Source organism: Sorex araneus, chromosome 10, assembly GCF_027595985.1.
Source record: "Sorex araneus isolate mSorAra2 chromosome 10, mSorAra2.pri, whole genome shotgun sequence".
NCBI classification, from domain to species: domain Eukaryota; kingdom Metazoa; phylum Chordata; class Mammalia; order Eulipotyphla; family Soricidae; genus Sorex; species Sorex araneus.
Genome location: NC_073311.1, coordinates 43,695,096 through 43,717,796, shown reverse-complemented (window position 1 = coordinate 43,717,796; position 22,701 = coordinate 43,695,096). Strand labels below are relative to the sequence as shown.

The following is a 22,701-nucleotide window of genomic DNA, read 5'->3' as shown; positions in this document are numbered from 1 at the left end:
ACCATCCCCTTTTTAGAAAAAATAAAATCCCAATTTGAAAATAAAAATGAATAGTGTCCCACCCCCTTTGGCCCAGGGTCCCGCCACAGCTGTATACTGCACTTTGGGAAGTGCTGAAGTAGATGACCATTTTGAAAAGGTCTTGCGTTAGTTCATATGTAACTGTTAATGTCAAAATTGGCGACCCTATCATCTCCACTGGGGGGGAAATATTTGGAATAATGCAGTTTAGCTCAGAATCATAGTATTGTCCAATAAATATGTCTGCTTCCTTTGAAATAAATTTTGCCTAGACTTAAAGATACACTCCTCAAGTTTATTGAAATAGTTTCTTAGTCCCCTATAACATGAATGATAAAACCTGGAAGGAAAAGCCCCAGAGCACTGCAGTGACTGAGTTTCCTTTCCCCTTATCTTTTCCTCTATGCTGTCATTATGTGCCTTGGGGGACACTGTGCTAGTACACAGAGTTGTAGCACCAGGCCCCCCCTCCCCTCAGTAAGTGCTACCACTGCTCATTAACTCTACCACTGAGTCACATTCCTGGGTCCAGTGAATTCGTGATATTTTTTCCCCCAGAAAACTCAATCTGTTTCATTGTTAAAATATCTTAGTAATAAATTAATCTACATAGTAAATTATGTACTCTGACCACCTTTTTATATGCTAATTATACAAGATTCTCTAGTTCATGGCAAGATCATTCATCTTTTTTCTCTGTTGAGAGAATTTATCTGGTATTTGTTGATCGCTAAATTCCAGTCAAGTATTTTATTTCACGCGCAGTTGGATTTTCTGTTCATGAAATAGGGCCAAAGTTCAACCTTAGACAAGGATGAATGCCATTGCCCAAATCTTACAGTAAGGACAGTTTGGTCTCAGTTTACCCTTCCCTAACTCCTGCTTTGTTCCGAGTGTGTCTCAGGAGAGATGAAGAGACTGACCTGGTCTTTCTGACACCCACTCCTGGGTCTGTAGCCTACCCTGTTCTTTCCTCATAAACCTATTCAGGCAAGATGGTTTAGGCTTGGGGACATGAACCCACCAGCTTCTCGGGTTGCTTGCCCATGAATAAACCTCTTTTTGTCACATCAACCTTTGACCTTTGAACATGAACACCTAACAAACAGTAATTTGAGCCTGTGACTTTTCCCAGAAATGATAAGGCATCATTTCTCTGAAAGTGACAGTGAGCCAGTCTCACTAAACCCAGCTCCATTGCACCTCCAAATCAGTTACTCTAAGCAAAATTCCAAGAGAATTTTCTCCTGCAGCTTTTCTCCCCCTGTGATTTACAAAGTAACCATTATTTGGTTTTCACTGTCCGACACCAGTGATCCAAGGTCCCACGCCACCTCCTTAGCAAATTTTTGTTTAAGTCACTGAAGTTCGGGTCATGTGCTTACCGTAGTGTTAACTTAGGGTTTTGATATTACAAAATAGTTATCTCACCTCTAAACTTGGAAAGGTCCAATACCCGTGACCAGTGCCCTCATGTCCTCTTCCTTGTTCCCTGCCCTATCCCCCGCTCTCCAATTTCCTTGGCAATGATTTCCTTTCTTAGGGACTAGAACTCTCTGCGCGTTTGCCAACCACTCACTAACTTCTTTCTCTCACCAGTCTAACTGCCCTACTTTGTACTACTCATGGCACAGAACAGTGGCTACACGTAAGCAAGAGCTGGGAATCAAGCAGTCTGCGTGGGGGGTAGTGCTTGAGGGAGTCAGAGTCTTGATCTCCGCTCTGGAGTTGAAAAAGGAATTTCAGAGGAAAAGCCATGTCATTGCTCCTTCTCACTGTGGATGTGGATGTACTGATGGGAGGCGAGAGGGAACCAGGTGACTGTTCCCTCAGCCTCCTCTAAGCTGGCGGCTGTCAATCATGGTGTCTCCATGAGAAAGAGCACTAGGGAAGTGAGACAGAATCAGAAAAGGCTTAAACTGGCAAATAGCCCTGGGATAGAAATGCAAAGGCAGAAGGAATAGGCAACAGAGACCAGAGAGCCTACCTGAGGTAAGGCTTATGCTGTGCATGGGGCCTACCATGGTTCAAACCCCAGGTGGTCCCCAGATGACTGCCAGAGGTCATTCGTGAGCGGAGGCAGGAGTAGCCCATGAGCACCATCAGGTGTGACCCAACCCTCCCATTTCACCCCTTCCTCTACCCCAAAGACAAAAAAGAAAATGACTGTCTCCCAAAATTCCCATCACCACTTACTAGCTTTTTTTCCCAAGATTAAGGTTCTGTGATTTACAGTACTATTCACAGTTTCTCATACTAGCACCTTTTTTATGTTATTTCAAAAACAGGAGTGTGTGTGTGTGTGTGTATGTGTGTGTGTGTATGTGTGTGTGCACGCATGCTAGCTCTTGTACACTCACAATCATGCACTCCTGGTAGAAATTAATATTAACTGAGATAACTACTTAGATAGGAATGCAACCTGATTGGTGATCTAGAAACTTCAAAATTCTGCCCACAAAATAAGATCATATAAGTAATTTAATTTGGTGATTGTTAACAGTTTGCTATGTTAAAATTAGAGAAAATGTGACTTCCACAATTTATATGTAAAAATTAACTTCTTTATACTATTTGCCCATTTTCTTTTTTTATGCCTATTTATTAGATTTTTTCACACTTCCAAATTATAAGTGATAGCATAGAGTATATGTTAGTGCATGAACTGTGCTTTAGATGCTTCTGAAAAATATTTTGTTGCTACTATCAAATTTATTAATAGAAAATGTGAACAAGTTATGTTGATGCCAATTTTCTGTCACTGTCACTGTCATCCCGTTGCTCATCAGTTTGCTCAAGCGGGCACCAGTAACATCTCCATTGTGAGACTTGTCATTACTGTTTTTGGTATATCGAATACGCCACAGGTAGCTTGACAGGCTCTGCTGTGAGAGCGAGATACTCTTGGTAGCTTGCCGGGCTCTCCAAGAGGGATGAAGGAACCGAACCAGGGTCGGCCACATGCAAGGCAAACGCCCTATCCACTGTGCGATCGCTCCAGCCATTTTCTAATGATTATTATTTCCACTTATCCCTTGCTATCATGGTATTTCTGCAAACGTACACACACATGCAATACTTTTTTTTAATTTTATAGTTTTTGTTTTGGTTTGTTTTTTTTAATTTCTTGATGAATCACCATGAGGTACAGTTAGTTACAGACTTTTTTGTGATTACATTTCAGTCATACAATGATCGAGTACCTATCCCTCCACCAGTGCCCATTCTCCACTACCAATGTTCCCAGTATCTCTCCAGCCACTATGCCACCACGCACCCTGCCCCCCCTCCCCCGCCTCTGTGGCAGGGACATTCCCTTTTACTCTCTCTCTCCTTTTGGGTGTTATGGTTTGCAGTACAGGTATTAAGTGGCCATCATGCTCAGTCTATAGTCTACTTTCAGCACGCATCTCCCATCCTGAGCGAGCCCTCCAAGCATCCTTTACTTGGTGGTCCCTTCTCTATCTGAGCTACCTTTTCCCGCAGCATGTGAGACCAGCTTCCAAGCCATGGAGCAATCCTCTTGGCCCTTATCTCTACTATCCTTGGGTGTTAGTCTCCCATTATGTTACTTTTTATTCCACAGATGAGTGCAGTCCTTCTATGTCTGTCCCTCTCCTTCCGACTCATTTCACTTAGCATGATGCTCTCCATGTCAATATACTTTTATGCAAATTTCATGACTTCATCTTTTCTAACAGCTGCATAGTATTCCATTGTGTAGATGTACCAAGTTTCTTTAATATTTGCCCATTTTCTAAGTGGATTATTTTATATATGTTGTCTATTAGTCTTGTAATTGCCTTGAATAAACTGATGAAATTTCTCACTTTTTGCAATATATTAGAATGTCTGATTTCTTATCCTATTCTTTTATTAGGATTTGGAACTTGGAAGGTATACAGACTGCTCATTTTGTTCTTCATTCACCTGGAATGAGTGTATGCTGGCATCCTGAGGAATCTTTTAAGGTTGTTAATTATAACTTTATCTGTCTTTTATCAAGCTGAAAAGATATTTACATGTATACTACATACATGCATAGAGAAGAGAAATCAGTGACTTTTTCCACCTTAGAGACTTTAATTGGCACTAAAAGAATTAGATTCTATGTATCTATATTATGTCATATCCAACCTACTTTAATCAGACAATCTTATGTTGGGGAGGCAGGCTTCCAGGAAGTGTTCTGGAAACTCAAAACCAGGTCCAGTGCAACTTGGTCAACCAGCTCAGACAGTTCACTGCTTGGACCCAGAGGTACTGAGGCCACACCTTCAAGTGCTCTCGGGACCACGTGGTAGGTTTCAAACTGAGTCCTTATACATGCAAGGCATCTGCCTCTGATCCCTTGGTTATTTCTTGGCCACTAGATGAATCTTAAAATATGTTTCCTTATGCCACTGCTGAACTCAAAAACCTAAAATAGGGAAAATTAACAAAGAGATGCACTATTTGGAGTCTGTTCCAGTTCCTCCATTCACTAGCTATGTTGTCTCTGGCAAGTTACTTAACCTCTCTCAGTCACTGTCTTCTTGTCCTTGCTTTGTTAAAATGGATGTTTATGAACATTAAATAAACACTAATTTTTTAATTAAAGCACTATGATTTATAGTTATTCGTAGTTGAGTTTTAGACATAGTCTGTTTCAGCATCAATTCTACCTCCAGTGTCTTTATTTTTAATTGAATCAGCGTGAGATACAGTTACAAAGCTTTCACGATTGAGTTTCAGTCATAAAATGATCCAACTCCCATCCCTTCACCAGTGTATATTTTCCACCACCAATGTCCCCAGTATCGTTCCCGCCACTTCCACCCCATGCATCCTCTGCCTCTGTGGCAGGCACCTTCCTTCTTATTCTCTGTCTCTCTACTTTTGAACATCATGGTCTGAAGTACAGATAAGAAGAAGCCATCATGTTTGGTCCTTAAGTCTACTTTCAGCACACATCTCCCATACCGAGCGATCGATCCTCCAACCATCACTGGCTTAGTGGCCCCTTCTTCATCCCAACTGCCTTTTCCCCCGGCTCATGAGACAGGCTTCCAAACTGTGGAGCGATCCTCCTGTCCCGTGTGTCTACTGTCCTTGGGTGTTAGTCTCATGTTAGTTTATATTCCACAAATGAGTGCAGTCATTCTATGTCTTTTCCTCTCTTTTGACTCATTTCACTTAGCATTATACTCTTCATGTCCATCCACTTATAAGCAAATTTCATGACTTCATCTTTCCTAACAGCTGCATAATATTCCATTGTGTAGATGTACCATGGTTTCTTTAACCAGTCATCTGTTCTTGGGCCCTCGGGTTGTTTCCAGATTCTGGTTACTGTGAACAGTGCTGTGGTGAACATACAGGTGCAGCTGTCCTCTTGACTGTGCTTTTTTGCACCCACACGATATATTCCCAGAAGTGGTCTTACTGGGTAATCTGGATGCTCAATTTCTAGGACTTTAATAATAACAGGCATAAGATAATATTCATCCAAAGAATTGAGACTTAGACCATCTCTGACCCCAGGAGAAAAGTTACTAACTGAAGAGAGGTAACAAGTATTTGCTTACTGCTCTCTTAGCATTAGATATTGTACTAGTCCTTTAAATATTTTCTCATTTAATTCTCATCAAATACTCCAAACTTAATAGGATTTTATCCACATTTTAGATGAGAAACTAAAGCACCGAAAGATAAGTAATTTGCTGTAGGTCACATAGGTTTAACCCAGTCTGATATTCCTTCCAGAGATTCACTGTCTACTACGGTTTATGATTCACAGGAAGTCTAAAGAAAAAATATCCCTAATAGATCAGCAGTTCCTAAACTTAAATTTTATTCTATCTTTGTTTGTTTGGGGCCTTTTTTGGCCACGCTCGATGTTGATCGAGGCTTTCTTCTGACTCTGTGCTCAGGGATCACTCCTGGAGGGTTCAGGGGACCACATGGGGATCAGCGCAGTCCACTTCATCCAGCGTATCCACAGGAGTATCGCTTCTGCCGTCCATTCATCCACCTGTCATCACTATTGAGCACAGTTTTTTCCTTCATAAAATAGTTCTACTTTGAGAATTATGAGGGAAGAGATACACATTGTTCAAGGGAGAATATGGGCTTCCCCCATTCTCCCAGCAGTTTGAGATGTGCATGGCTCTAAAATGGAAATTGTGCCATAAAGTAGAAGAAAGGACTTGCACACCTCTCATTGAGATGTGGGTGACCGACCCCCACCCTCACCCCCAAGAGGTCTTTACAACATTGACTTTTTGGGTCTTTATGTTGCTGAAATTCTTGGGGTTTTGGTTCTTTGGCGTTTTTGTTTTGTTTTGTTTTGTTTTGTTTTTGGCTTTGGGGCCAAAAGAAATAACTGCTTTTCATTGCATGTTGGCTGTATGTGAAAAATTGATTGAAATAACTCAAATGATCGTCAGCACCCCATATGATCCCCCAGCATAGAGCAAGGAGTAAGCCCTAAGCATCATGGGTGTGGCCCAAAAGCAAAAAATTAAAAATCAAGAAAGAAAGAAATGCTCCTATAAAATTAATCGTAGCTTTTCTGACCTCGGTAGCCAGTCCTATACCAGCCACTCGAATTGGCTCTTTTCATATTCTTATCAGGACCTTTAGTTCCTCTTAACATGTCTCCTTTTATGAAAGTTTCACCTTTCTCAGGGTGGTGCCTCAGTTTCCCCATCTCCAAAAATCTGTCACCAGGATTCCCCTTCCTACCTGCCTAAGGAGCACACCTTAGAAAACAGGAAATAACAATAACAAAAAATTTGCGAGATTTAAGTTTAAGTTTCACTTAGATGTCAACTTGTAATACCAGGTAATATTTGTGGACGTCAACTCTCTGCTAAAAGAATCCTTAATGCTGTCCATCTGTCCACCCGTACTGTTCTCTCTGCAGTCCTGCGCAGTGTTTGGTGTCGTGATTCAGCCGTGTCGTGGGAATCTGAGTCAGGTTGCTCGAGTAGAGCTGGGCCAGCCCAGGCACCGTCTCTGGAGTCCGCACTTTTCTTCACTGTGCTTTCTTGTCCCTCCTAGTTTAGGATCTGTGTCCAGGTAGACTGAGCTCCTTAACAATCCCTGAGTTTGTTTTTTTAAAAAAAATTTTTTTTAATGTTTTTACTAGGCTTATAAGTCTTTGTTGGTCTCCCATTTTGAGTCACTCACCCGACTTCACAGTGAGGGCTTGTAGTAAGAAGCACGTGTGTTCTGATTTTGTGTTTGTTTTGGAGGGGTAGGACCCCACCTGGCATTGCTCCAGGCTCACACCTGACTTTGCCCAGAGAATCATATGTGGTGCTGGGGATTGAACCAGGGTCACCACACACACGGCAATGCCTTAACACTTGTACTCTCTCCCCAGCACACACATGTTCTGACCCGTGTTCAGATAATCCCCAGTTCAGGTAATCCCCAATCCAGGTAATCCCCAGTTCTGCTACAGGTTCGCAGGAAAACCATTATCAAGTCACTTTGATCTGAGTTTCATTCCCTCATCTGAAAAAGAAAATTCATTTCTCATACACAGGTAATGAGTATTAAATAATACAGGGAATGTAAAGCTCATCTGCTTTGGTTGTGCGTTTTACCCTGACCCTATGCTATTTTCAGTTAGTAGTAAATATTCTACCTGTTCGTAAACAGTCGTTTCAGTTTGGAGAGATAATATAGGCGGTACTGCCTTCCAGGTGGCTGAACCCGCTTTGAATCCCCACCCCATGTATGGTCCCCAGAGCACCATCACCGATCATACCTGTTCTTCAGGCTGAGCAATAGCATGTAGTATGCCTGCACTGCATGCCGAGAATGGGGTTTGATCCCCACCATCCCGTAGGGTCCCCCAGCACTGCCAGGAGTATCCCCTGAGCTTTGCCAGGTGTAGCCCCCGAACAAAAACACTTCTGTGACTACCTAGGAATAGCCCCTCAGCACTGTCAGGTTGACCCCAAGCCCCAAACAAATATATAGTAGTTAAAATTCTGTCTCTTCATTAAAATTCTGTAATCCAGTTAAAACTCAATTTCAAAATAATTATTTCTCCATTATCATTTTGTTTTGTTGGGTTTTTGTTTTGTTTTGTTTTTTAACTTCTCTGTAGATGGAAATAACTTTTTTCCCTTTGCATTTGACCTCCCATTCGCAATGTACACTAATGTTTGTTTGCCTTTTACCATTTAACCTTCTGCCTACTTTTCAGATTTGGCTAGTGAATTGGGGGGTTTCTTTGTCTTACAGCTGATGGTGGCAGAGAAGAATGGAACGATCCGGTTTTATGATCTTTTGGCCCAACAAGCGATTTTATCTCTTGAATCAGAACAGATACCGTTAATGTCAGCACACTGGTGCCTGAAAAACACCTTCAAAGTCGGAGCTGTTGCAGGGAATGATTGGATAATTTGGGATATTACTCGGTCCAGGTACTTCCTTTGTCTTGTATATCTTACTAACAGTCATTCACTGTTGCTAAACGAACCACTGAGTCATTGCATAACTGGGCTTGACTGTCAAGGAAAAACTTTCCTTTCCTGTAAAATGGGCAGATTTATGGGTTTTTATATAAACTAGATGGGTGCCTTTGCTTTGCAAGTTTACTTCCAGTCACCTAGAAAGAACAATATGAGGAAACCTTTGAGCTGAGCAGTTATTTGGGTGGGAAAGGGGTGGAAGGAGAGGAGAGAGGAAGAAAGGAAGGAACGGATGAAGGGAGGGAGGGAGGGAAGGAGGGAGAGCTGGAGAGCAGAGAGAGTAAAGAAAAAAGGAGAGCGGGGAGGAGGCAGACAGTGATCCTATTGAACGATGGTATTCTGTAGCAGTTCTAAGTCATGTTTATGTCCTCAGCATTTATCATCTGTTTTAATCCTGTGCTTGCTTTGAATTTTCCCATAGTCTGAGGACAATGAGTATTGCGTCCTTTAAAAAGAAATTAACTTTAAAGTCTTAATTTAAGTTTCTCAACTTGAGCCTAACACATTCATTAAAAGCAAAATACTGTTTTCCAGTTACCCACAAGATAAGAGACCTGTCCACGTGGACCGGGCCTGCCTATTCAGGTAACTCCACTGTGCCGGATCTTTCGAGTTTGGTGTCTTTGTGTTGGGCCGCCACCTGGAATCCTTTCCCAGTCTCATTGTTCTGTGCACGGTTATTTTGCATTCTTAACTGAAGCCATTGTTTCTGTCTTTTGGTCTGGGCGTGAGACTGGCTTCTTTTCCAGTATTTTCTTTGGGTATTTTTATGACGAGTGAAACAAGCCGCCACTGTAAGGCACTCCCAGCCACGCCGGGCACCTGCTCCCTTAGCGTCTGTGCTAAGAAAGATGTGAATATAGGCTGGTCCTAGGCTTACACCTATAAACTGTTGTCTTTAAACGTAGTTTAAAAGTAGGTAAACTGTGTTAAAAGTAGGTAAAGGGATAGTCCTGATAACCTGTAGGTATCTGCAGTGCAAGCTGCAATACCCACAAGGCATTGGGCCCATAAAGGCAGGCTGGGATGTGGGGGGCAGGGAAGGAGAGAGAAACTGGGGACACTGGTGCTGGGAAATGTACACTGGTGGAGGGGTGGGTGTGGAACACTGGGTGACTGAAACCTAATCATGAACAGCGTTGTAAGGGTCAATCTCACAGTGATTTAATAAAATAATTAATTATTGTCTTCAAGTGACAGCATGTTTGATAGTATGTATCTGTGACTTTTTAAAAGCAACATACTTTTTTTTAAAAAAAGTCAGCTTATCTACCTTGTTTTTTTTCATTTTTGTATAATATTCAATTGTATCATCTAGTCAGTAGGATACTTTTTAGTTTTGGGCAATAGAAAATCTTTCTAATGAAATAAAACCCATAGGATATTTATTATATACTATATTTTAAAACACCCTGAACAAAATTATGAAAGTTGGGGAAACTATTATTTTTGTACTCCTACACTAAATGTATGAACAGCCATAGATTATAAGATGCATCCTGATTTCAGAAATGTGGCCAGTATGCATTTAAATCCGCAACTGTGGTGATTAACAACAGGCTGGGGATTGGTTGATTAGTTCGTTGTGCCATGGGCCGTGCAGACCTGGCCCCGGCCCCGCCCATCCTCAGAGTCATAGGTTGTCACCATCATTCTAGGTATCAGCCTCAGACCAGTCAGAACAAATTGAGAGGAAGGAAGGTGTATGTCCCTTTCCCCAGAATAGCTGCCATCGCCTTAGATATTGTGTCCCAGCCCCAGAGTTGGACACACTGTGGCAAACATAGTTGGGTTTAGTTCAGCATATAAGGACAGATTACCTTTGGACAGGCAACTCATGTGCCCGCTGCACATAAAAGTAACACACTGCAGTAGTTTTATTTGTCAACGAACTCTTTCTTTTTTCTTTATCCCTCCTCCCCCCACCCTTACCCGCCCCGGTCTTGTTAGGGTGTTGGGGATCTCTCTGGCTCTCCGAGCACATTTTAAATCTTGTGAAATATTTCGTATATTTCCAATACCTGGTTTATGCTTCCCACTGCACTGTCACCCCCCTTGATTAAAAAAGAAGACTCATGGTGCCTATACAAAAATTAAAGCAAGTTTAAAAAAAAGAGAAAAAAAAAGAATTTTTGAGGTTGTGGGTGTAGCTGACATATGACTTGCATGTGGGAGACCCTGGATTCAGTCGCCAGCACCAGGCCCTTTTCAACAGGCCCCTTCACGTATGGCCCTGACCTGCATGCCACCCCTCCTGTCCACCCATAGAAAGGGACCACAATATCAGTAACAACGACAGGAATTGTGCTAGCCTTATGTGACCGTGGAACATAGCAGATGATGAGCACTGGAGAGTCACAGCAGGAGTGTAGACAGTTACCCCGCAGTTCGCAGTTTCACTGTGGAACCACATTAGCGAAAGTCATAAACTTGGTGTTTTGAGAAAAAAAAGAAATAACTTGTTTCAAAGGAAAAAAAATCATAATTATCTCTAGACTACTATTCTTATTTTATCCTTCTCTTAGGTGGTCATCAATTAATGAAAACTTGTTTGCAACGGCTGGTTATCCTGGGAAAATGACAAGCCAATTTCAGATTCATCATTTGGGACACACTCAGGTAGTTTGGAAATATTTTACCCTATAGGTGGGCTTTTGGGTTTCGGTCGGGTGTGGGGGGGAAGTGGGGAGGGGGAACACTTCCCAAAGCAGTGCCCTGAGGTCCACTCCCAGAGTCTTGCTTATATTAGACAAGAAGGCTCCGTGCCAAGCCCGCTGGTGCGGTGCTGGGGGCCATCAAGGTCACGCAGAGGTGCCGGATTGTCGCGGCCTGGGGTCAGATGCAGGGCTTCACTCCATCTCCTGAGAAGGCTCTGCACCCCCTCCTGAGCGCTCTCCCTGGTTCCACATGTGTGGTTGTGTTTTGGGTGATTTTATTTTCTTTTTCTTTTTCTCTTTTTTAATGTGTGTTTTTCAGTTTGCGTCCTCTACTCAAAGCCCCAAATTAGCTTGCTTTCTACTAAATTAGAAAGCGAAGGCCTGTTTAGATATTTGAATCACCAGTGGTAACATACTTTTTTATCAGTAATCATGTAAGGAACATTTAATTCTCCATTATATTCTCGCATTGATTTAAATATAGTAATCTTGGGTGCCAGGAGATAACATAGTGGGTAGGGTACTTGCCTTGCAAGTGGCCAACCTGGGTTCACTCTCTAGTACCACATATGATCGGACAAGCCCTACCAGAAGTAATCCCTAAGGATAGACACAGGAGTAAGCACTGAGCACCAGGGGATGAGGCCCAGAAACAAAAAATTAATGAAGAAATTTTGCTTGCTGTTTACGCTGCAGAGATATTTGCATGTGGGCTGTACCACTTATTCATAGACAACTGTATCCTTCATGTCTGTGAGCTGCAAGTGATGTGTATCTCACCTCTAAGATTTTATTTTTAATAAATAAAGGAATTTTTTTATTTTCTTTATAAACACAAGCAGTTTATTGGTGCATTTCTTTTTTCAAAAATATTTTATTTACTAACTGTACTGATTTACTGAGCTTCTTTAATTCTTTTCTGTTTTGTAGCCCATTCTCACCGGCTCAGTACCTGTTGGATCTGGCCTCTCCTGGCATAGAACTCTGCCCCTGTGCGCCATTGGAGGAGACCACAAGCTCCTGTTTTGGGTGACTGAAATGTAACATAAATTTTCTGTATACCTTAGATCCATAAACTTTGTATTTTAATACATATTTTGGAGAATTTCTTATTTTTATATCAAATATACTGTAAACCCCCTTGTTACTTTTGTTAAATAAATATTGATGCTTTGAAAAACTCTATTCTGTGCATCTCTATGTACATTTTTGAATCTTTTAAGGATGTAATTGAGTCTTAACTCAATTGTAGAGAAGTGATTAGGGAAACATTACTTCTGATTTTATCACAGGATTATCCAAAATAGAACCTCTATACTTTGTTTTTTTCTTTTTGGGTCACACCCGATGATGCACAGGGGTTACTCTTGGCTCTGCACTCAGGAATTACTCCTGACGGTGCTCAGGGGACCATATGAGATGCTGAGAATCGAACCCGGGTCAACTGCATGCAGGGCAGATGCCCTACCCCGCTGTGCTATTGCTCCAGCCCCAAACTTCTATACTTTATATGAAACTTAGTTTTCTTTTTAAATTTTTATTGATTGAGGAAAGGGGTGGGGACATATCTGGCAGTACTCAGGGACTATTCCTAGTTCAGGGATAACTCTGATCTGGGACAGTGCTCAGGGAACCAATCACATGTAGTGCCAGGGATTGAACCAGGGTGATCATCGGAAAGACCTTGGTGCCAGACAGTTAGTACAGCAGGTAAGGCCTCAGCCATCCGGGCTCAATCCCAGCATCCCATAGGATCCCCTAAGCCTGCCAGGAGTGACTCCTGAGTGCAGAGCCAGGAGTGACCCCTCAGCATCACCGGGTGTGACCCGGACACAAAGGGAAAAGCCAAGCCCCTTAACCAACTGTCTCTCTGGCTCCAACTAACACACTTTAGATTTATTGTTTTTTTCTCATCCTCAGGGACACAGATCATTACCAAAAAAGAAAAAGTCCTTTACGTTCTTCTGTTTGTTCTTTTGGAAGTGCTTATAGTCACATGTGTCGGTATATGCAATCTATATTTATATAGGATCTTATCACTTCCTTAGTTATTATAAGGGATTATTCTTTATTTCAGTATAAAAATGATTTACAGTTTCTTAGAAATGTGACACTGTGTTACTCAGCCCTGTTTACTATATGCACGTTCCTTCGGACTGGATGGCTGGACATACTTACAACATCTGCTAGAAGATAAAACATTCCCTGAAAATGATTTATATCATAATACCTTTAACAGTCTCTCTCTCTCTGCTTTTTATGAATGATCATTTCTTATCAAAAAATTATATATTTGGGGGGGAAGAGGAGTGGGGGATTTGGGCCACACCCAGCAGTACTCAGGGGCTTACTCCTGGCTCTGTACCCAGGCATCACTCCTGGCAGCCTGGAGGAGGGGCCATACGGGACACCAGAGATTAAACCCTGGTTGGCCCCATGCAAAGCAAATGTCTACCCACTGCACTGTCACTCCAACTCAAATACAATTTTTGTTGTTTACTGTTTGGTTTGGACTGGAGCGATAGCACAGCAGGTAGGGTGTTTGCCTTGCACGTGGCCAGCTGGGTTCAATTCCTCCATCTCTCTGGGAGACCCTGGCAAGCTACCATGAGTATCCTGCCCGAACGGCAGAGCCTGGCAAGCTACCCATGGCATATTCAATATGCCAAAAACAGTAACAAGTCTCACAATGGAGACATTACTGGTGCCCGCTCGAGCAAATCGATGAACAACAGGACAACAGTGCTACAGTGCTATTTTTTGGTTTGGGCTCACACCAGCCAGTGCTCAGGAATTACTCCTGGCAGGCTCAAGTAGCAAATGGAGTACCAGGCATCAAACTTGGGTTGACCACCTACAAGGCAAGAGTTATATCCCTTGTACTATCTCTGGACTTTAACAAGGTTTTTAATAAGTGCGAGGCATTCAAGGCAATCTATTTCCCTTCATCATTGATTCATGGCAAAAATCTAAATGTTTTTGAGATGATGCCTAGTAGCAATGCAAATGTCCCCTTCCCTCAGATCACTGAAATTTAGCATTTCATAAGGCAGCTACCTCAGAACTTTGAACATACAATATGGTTGTCAATCCAGTGCAGATACCAGTACATTTCTACAAATTCGGTTCCTTCAAGTTAATGCTGTGTTCGCTCAGATAAGATGGAGATGGGAATCAGTGTTTTGTGGAATTACTATGAGGGTCACATGTTGGCACAGAGAGAGCTACTACAGGGCTTAAGGCTTTGCATGTGGCCAACCATGGTCCCCATAGCACATAGTCTCCTGAGCACCATTAGAAGGATTCCCTGAGCACATCCCGAAGTAAGCCCTGAGCACCACCACATGTAGCCAAACCTCCTCCCCTGAGAAAAGCAAGCAGATGCCTACAAGACTATGTATTATATCAAAGATGTATTGTGGGGGTCCCGTCCTGTCCAGCAGGGAGGACCCTTCGGGGCTAAGGAGGAGACGCAGCCAAATGAACAGACGCAGAGCCAGAAGGAGGAGGAGAGAGAGAGAGTTTATTCTACTGCAGTTACAATACTTATACCTCTCTGCTGGGAGGAGGTGGTATAGTATGCATGCTTGGACCCCCATACGAACAGTAGTAAAATGCAGATCAGGCATGGGCGTTGGCTAGTGAGAGACAAATGGCGAAATGATAAGATCAGTAAGGTCAGCAGTGGCGACCTTGTTACAGGAATCCCAAGTAAGCCTCCACTTGACTAGAAGATAAGAGCCAGGCTTGTAAAATGGCTCCCTACAATGTATGTTTATTTTTGACTTTCACGTCATTTCTCCCCACTATCCCCTTGGGTTTTGTGTCCTGAACGATCTCTCCAGCCCCTGGACATTGATTGTGAATTATGCCAATATCTTTTACTCAAGTTTTCTACTTGTATTAATTATGGAATCCAGAAAATTCAGTAATTTAGGAAATCTTATAGTTAATTTTAAAATTCAGTCAAATGCTGCGATTATGTAGATATTTGTTGGAAACTGTTACATGCTTTAAAGTATATATGAAAACCTGCATACTAATTTCCAAGTCAATTACTTAATATAGTAGAACATTATTACCAAATAACATCATTCCTTATGCCTTCATGAAGCATATTTTGAGTTTAAAAAGACAAAGGGTATGCTTTTCTGATGTGGTTCCCCTTATCTCTCTGATGAGAGATAGTGATCCTTAAAGAATTTTGACAGAAATTTTTACCAGGACAAATCAAAGAATTCATTCTAGGAAATATTTTTCAACAAAGTAAAGACAGTCATCCTTTGTACTGGTATATTTGAAAACTGTCTCATGCTTAGAGAACTTGACTTGGGAAGTAAATAGGTGATATTTAAGATGAAGAAAGAAATAAGTATGTTGGATAATTGGGTATGCAGGAAATAAATTTCCTGGACTGAGAGTTCATAAAGTATGTTTATGTTTATGTTTATCCAAAACAAAAGTTGTCGAATGGAATGACCCAGTAGCACTGTTTAGTGGAGCTGGCCTGTGGGAAGATCACTCGTGATGGTGTAAATACAGTTAGGTCAAAGAAAGGCAGGGAGTATTACCTTAAAGAAAATGATGGTGCTACATTTATGTTTATGTGGTGGCTACAAGATAATATATTCCCAAGAAATGAGAGGAAGACCTTCTAAAACTCTTAGTTTCAGGAGGACTATATATTATGTTCTGCAAAGCATTAAGAATTCTAACTTTATACCAGGAGGTTGACTCCATGGCTTGGAAGCTGGCCTCACATTCTGGGGAGAGGGCAACTCAGATAGACAGGGGAACACCAAGTAAAATGTGTTGGAGGCCATGTGGGGGAAGGGTGATGCGTGCCAAATGTAGACTAGAGACTGAACACAATGTCCACTCAACACCTTTATTGTAAACCACAACACCTAATTAGAGAAAGAGAACAAAAGGAAATACCCTGCCACAGTGGCAGGGTGGGGTGGGGGAGAAGGGATTGGGGAGGGTGAGAGGGCTGCTGGGTTTATTTGTGGTGGAGAATGGGCACTGGTGAAGGGATGGGTTCCCGAACTTTGTATGAGGGAAACATGAGCACAAAAAATGTATAAATCTGTAAGTGAATCACGGTGATTCACTAATTAAAAAATAAATTAATTAATTTTTAAAAATTCTAACTTTAAGGGCTGAAGCAAGTAGGGCACTTGCTTTGCATGCACCCGACTCTGGTTCAATCTCATATGGTCCCCTGAGCACCACCAGGAGTGTTCCCTGAGTGGACAGCCAGAATTCATCCCTGAGCACTGCCAAGTGTGGCCCCCAAACCAAAAAATTTAAAGTAAGAATTCTAACTTTATCTTTCCTTACATCAAGATATGGATTCATTTTTCAACCTCTACTTTGTTGTTAAATTTTAGTGTGATCAAAGACTGGAAATTCTGTATATTCTAATGTCCTCAGTACATTTGTTCTTAGTAAATTTTGTTTGTAGTCAGCTACATTTAAATTAGAATGAATGTTTAATTAGAATAAAATGTCTAAATGGATATTCATTTTGATCATAACTTCTGATTCCTGAAAACGGGTTTGTGTCTACTGGGAGGGGGTTGTTTGTGTGGTGTGTGTCTGTGTGTGTGGTGTGTGTTTCAGGGGGGACAGAGAGGGGTGTGTGTCCCCATTGTACTTTTTTATGTTTGTTTATAAACATGTCTAAGAAGATTTTTCTCCTGTTGAAACTGTTTTCCTTGGGTTTGCTTAACTTGCAAACATTGTAGAAATATGGGAGAAAAACAGTTGTACTTGTGTTCTAAAACTTGTATTATTTAAGGCTATTGAAGGAAAAGTCTGGATATCACAAATCTGCAAGATGTCAAAACTAAATTCTGCTCTTTCAAAATGATGGAATCATAAGTCCCATTTTATTTTTATGATTTGGCTTGTACATGTGAATATTTCAATGTCTCTCCTATGCCAAAATACAAAATCACACACCCATGTACTCCAATTTGTTACTTACTTTGGTAATTTGTGACTACACATTGACACTGACCTAGAAATGGTCCTGTTGCTGTTTTAAATCTCATGTCAGTAGAGAAGAAGTGGAAATCTGGTTTACACATTTGTGTCTGGTTTTTAGTAATTGTCCAAAATCTGACATTATCCCAGATTGTGCTGATTGGGAAGTTATGAGAGAGTCTTGTGCCCAAAACTACTTTCTGAGGAGAGAAAAAGGTTGTTTCTTGAGATTATTTCCCATTTTTCTGTAGCTAGAAAAGTTAGGCTCAATACAGCTCAACTCTATACCATAACAGTAAGAGCCTTAGCTCTGAGCCCAGTTAAAATGTGCCAAGTAAAAATGATCATTTCTGATGGTCTTACTTCACAGTCTTTTCACAGTCTTCATGAGTGCTTGGTCAAGATGTCAGAAGCAGCGTTCTGTTCCAATATATCTTTATCAATCTGTCGGTGTTCTCAGTAACAGGGACAAGAGGAACACTCTGTTTCTTTAACACCTTGCTGTTCAAAAACATTTATTTTAACAAGCATTGGAAAAGAATTTCAAAACAGCTAACATTTGTTTCTAATTATACGTTTAAAGAAATATGCCCTGAAAAACATAGGTAGAAATTTTTGTTTTTCATTATTACCATACCAAATTTATAGAAAGCACTTGTTAACTCAGCACAGTGACAGCAAAATACGATGTCAGCTGAGGACCTTGGGTCACAAAAGGAAAAAATGAATACACGTTTGATGACACATCCTTTACTCAAGCTCAACACAACCAGTTTCTTTCCTATTCATACATTCAGCCTTCAGGAGAAATCCAAAGCACTGAATTGACTTTCTGACCTTTGAGGATGTTCTTTGAACTACCTTAATAAAAACAATTGTTGCCCTTATGTAAGATAAAGTTACATTTGTCTGAAAATTTATTCCAAGTTCAGTCTTTGTTATATAGCATTTTGCCTTCGCAACTAATTTTTTACAGAGTACTCTATCCCAGGACTCGTCACACTTATATTAGTTTATACAATCCACATGAACAACAGAACGGAAAAGTAACCCAATGTAGATTTAAAGAGGTATAGAACTAGCATTTCTACCCACTCCACTTTTAGTGTGAGATTAAGTGCCTCTTTCTTTCCTGTAAAAGATAGTCAATGCTGCTGGTATCTTTGCTTCTAAATTGTAGTTAAACCCAAAACTTTGATCTCTCTTATAAACACAGCTGTTGTCCGATCACTGAGCCAGCTCCAGACAAGATTAGACTCTAGCCAAAATTAAGGTTAATCTTTACAACCATCTCAAGTAAGAACTTTCTAATACTGTTTTAGGAAATCTGTTTTCGAAACAGTGTATAAAGGAAATAGCCCCAGACAGCTAACCCCAAAATAAGTCAGAGGCGACTAGTGATAAATTATATCATGGTCATAAAGAAGATGGGCACTATGAACAGATTATTTCATTTTGGTTCATTCTTCTTCAGACTCTAAGTTACTTTCTTAAAGTTAAGCTTAAATCAGAGAAATATGTTGCTTTTCAAAGACCTTCCTACCAAATGTCTGTAGCTAATTCCTTCTTCCATTGATACTAATGAAAATAAAGTATTTGTTATAGAAAAAGCATCTAGTGTATATTGTAATTATTGTATAAATAATTCACTGGTTTTCAGCTTACATGAAAAAAAAGTCTTCATTAAGAATTAAGCTTTGGATTTTTAACCACTTTTCCAATAGCTCTGTAGGGATGAGTCCCCTGGGGGTTGGACCCCCCCTGCCTCAAGCTGTGTTGTGACCAGTTAATGATGCGCTGCTCTCCAAATTGTACCCAAGAGAACGTTTGTGGGAGTATCCCTGACTTTTAATCTATCAAGCTCTAATTAGACTTCTCTGGCACTGAGTTTTCATCAAGTACAGACCTGGTCCTGTAGGCCCTCGTTTCTTAGACTGTGCGTCTCAATAGTGTAAGTGAGGTGAGGACTCTAAACTTTTTGTTTCATTGGTGTTGTCGTTTAGGGGCCTCTCAAGCTGTGTTTAGGGAACCAGGGCTCCCTCCCACTGATTCTCAGACAATCAGCTGGTGGTTCCATGCAAGGGATGACTGTGGCCAAAGCCCACTAGAGTCACCCTGGCCGACTGAACCACCAGGGTCACACACAGTGGTTGCTTAGAGGTCTCCAGAACCACACTCAAGGACACCATGCAGCTTATCCCTTGTGTTTCTTTCTTCCTGGCTCTCCAGAAGAATTGTGTTCTTTGGGGCAGGGCGTAGAAGAAGGTGGAAAGGTTAGGCTACACCGAGCAGTGCTCAGGGGGTACTCTGAACTCTATGCTCAGAAGTGACTAGAGGGACCATATGTGATGCCAGAGATTTGAACCAGGATTATAGACACCTGCAAGGTAAGTGCTTTGCCTCCTGTACTATCTCTCTGTTCTGCTGCAGAATTTTCATTTTAAAACAAATGGATGGGAGCAGAAAGACAGTACAGTAGGTATATAGCATCTGCCTTGCACACAGGTCTGGATTCAGTCCCATACAGTCCCCAGAGCACTGTCAGGAGTGATTCCTGAGCACAGAGCCAGGAATCAGCCCTGTGGCCTATAAGCAAAGTCATAAAGATAAAAGCAAATAATTTGCATACTAACATATCCAAGATGATGTAAAATTTTCTCGAAAAAGCATTGTGAGTGGGAAAAAGTTAGAGCTCGGGTAGAGCAACTATCTTAGAAATGTCACTGCATCCCAAACTCAGCCCGCAAATGCACTAAGGCCGAGAAGTTCAGGAATTCTGTCAACATTCATGACAGTCCTTTCCCCATAATTCCACCTACCTGCCACTGAGAGGGGTACACATGTGTCCATAATCATTACCAAACCTTGAGGTGACTGCTTCCCAACCAATTGACCGTTATAATTCCAATAAATAAGGAATTATTACACAAGATCTTTTCCCTTTGAAACCGTGGTCTCCTGGGGTCCTGAGATTACACAGACAGCCCCCACATCAAAGTGCCCTCATAATTCTAGCAGATGTTGACATCAGCTGTCCGACTGTCTGCCTCTTCCTCCCCCTTAGCCAGGGACCTTTGCCTCCACTAAACAGAAAGTGGCTTCTGGAGATCTCATTCTGAAAATCTTGAGATGGTTTAAAGTTCCCAGGCATGTAACACTGTGCCTCTCATCCTGATGTTTATGCCTAACCTCAGGTTAGACTGCTATTCAAATGAAAAGGACATTACTTCAACCATCCCCATCTAAGTGCTGTGTAAGAGGTAAGACATTTTGTCGGTAGGTGACACCCAGAATTGCTCAGAAACCATTCCCGGTGGGGCTCAGGGAACCATCTGGGGTGCTGTGGATCAAACCATAGCTGCCCATGCACACGCATGTTCCTTAGCCATTGTTTTATCTCTCCAACCTTATGATGCAAAATTTTCTAAGGTAGGATGTGTCGAGAGAACAAATGCTCAAAAAACAACAGGGAGTGAAATGCTGTCTTTGAATAAAAATTGAGATGAATAAAAATTCATAAGATGAATTTCCAAATATAGTTCACCCATTACCATGTAGCATTCCTGATTGAAATTCTCAGCCATTTCTCATTGTTCAGTGCATTTGAGATACCTGACCACAATCTTCTGGGGTTCCTCAAAAAAAAAACACAAATTTTTTTAATCATAAAATGTTCTTCTCATGCTGGAAAATATTGCAAACCACTTTCCTAAGCTGAATGCCTCATACCTTCGGTCATACCGGAGGATCTAATATTATGATCATTTTGGACTCTTGAAATAAGGCTAGAGGACGAAATGTCGATGCTGAAGTTACAGAGTTGGGTTGATTTTATGTGGTCATGATTCAAAACAACCTGACTGCCTTAAGAAGTCCAGGTACTGAGTCATTTACTGAGACTGCCAGGGAAGGTTAATGGGAAGCAGCTGATAGTGGCATTTGTTGCTTCTTTTTTTGATGAAAGGAAAAGATTGTTTGACAAAGAGAGCAGTGCTCCAGGAGATACATAGACTAAGGAAGTTTGCAGCACTGAGGTCTTCCCCCACCTAGAGCAGGAATATCAGTGAACTGGAGATGAAATACGCCAGATCTATAAAAACACTCTTCATTTCTCCTCGGAAGAGAATCTGGGCAACATTTTCCAATGTATGACTTTTAAGTTTGCCATGACAAATATTTCACTTTTATAATTCTTTTTTTTCCCTTGTGGGCAATGGTTTGGGACGCACCCAGTGGTGCTTAGGAGTTACTCCTGGTGCTCAGGAATAGACTCTTGGTGGTGGTCAGGGGACCAGTATGTGGTGCCAGGGATTGAACTGTGATCAAGACAGGTGACTAAACCTCTATACTACCTCCAAAGCCTTTTAAAATAAATTCTTAAAAGTAAGCTGATGTTAACTGTCATGTGTGACTCCAAATTAGTATAAAATAATTGAAAGTAAATAAATGGGACTACATGAAACTAAGAAACTTCTCAACCTCAAAAGAAACTACGTCTAAGATAAAAAGATAGCCCATGAAATGGGAAAAACTATTGACCCAATACCCACCCATCTGATAAATGTTTAATAACAAAGTTATATAAGACACTGGCATAATTTAACAAGAAAAAAACATCCAATTCCATCAAAAAATGGAGAGAGGAAACCAACAGAAACTTCCTCAAAGAAGACATTCAAACGGTCAAAAAGTACACCGAAAAATGCTCTACATCACTAATCATCAGAAAGATGCAAATCAAAACAACAATGAGATATCATCTCACACACAGAGTCTGGCACACATCCGAAAGAACAAGAGCAACCAGTCCTGGCATCTTGTCCTGCCCATCCACTTAACTACAAAATTCTTGACCTCCTTTTTTCTAACAGCTGCATAGTATTCCATTGTATAGATGTACCAAAGTTTCCTCAACCAGTCATCCGTTCTGGGGCATTCGGGTTTTTTCCAGATTCTGGCTATTGTAAACAGTGCTGCGATGAACATACATGTGCAGATGTTGTTTCGATTGTACTTTTTTGCCTCTCTGGGATATATTCCCAGCAGTGGTATTGCTGGGTCAAATGGGAATTCAATATCTAATTTTTTGAGAGTCGTCCAAATTGTTTTCCAGAAGGGCTGAACCAGTCAGCATTCCCACCAGCCTGACTCAATCTTTATATTACCCACAGTATCTAGCTATCTGGTACTTAGTCGGTTGAAAACATAAATAAGTATTTAAATAAGTGTGTAAGTCTGGGAGTTGGGAATATGATTCAGTAGTAGCACATACATGATATAAACATATACAGATACAATTTTTACTGCAGATAGCTTAGCTGTGCAAGTAAGAGGCAGACCATGGGTGCCCTCAAACAAAAGAAGCAATTCTATACTACTTTCTTTTTCTTTTTTTTTTTTTCACTAATTCTGAGAATTTTCCACTTAGAACCTAGGCAGGGATGAGCCTAGAATCCCGCCCCCTTGGCTAACGCCGCGAGCCGGAGGCCCGAACTACAAATCCCAGAATGCTGTGCGAAGAGGGGCGGCCGTCCACTTCCGGTAGGAAGCGCGCCGGAGGC

General features: G+C 41.3%; 1 protein-coding gene across 1 annotated transcript in view; it reads left to right on the top strand.

Moving 5' to 3' along the window:
• The window catches only part of NUP37 (nucleoporin 37), a 47,625-nt gene extending 35,304 nt beyond the window's left edge, over positions 1-12,321 (top strand). Inside the window, exons 6-10 of the mRNA XM_055118281.1 lie at positions 3,902-3,992; positions 8,263-8,444; positions 9,027-9,077; positions 11,018-11,111; positions 12,080-12,321. Coding sequence (XP_054974256.1) covers positions 3,902-3,992; positions 8,263-8,444; positions 9,027-9,077; positions 11,018-11,111; positions 12,080-12,193 — 532 coding nt within the window. The 3' untranslated portion in view covers positions 12,194-12,321. The remainder of the gene's footprint in view (positions 1-3,901; positions 3,993-8,262; positions 8,445-9,026; positions 9,078-11,017; positions 11,112-12,079) is intronic.
• The last annotated feature ends 10,380 nt before the right edge of the window (positions 12,322-22,701 follow it).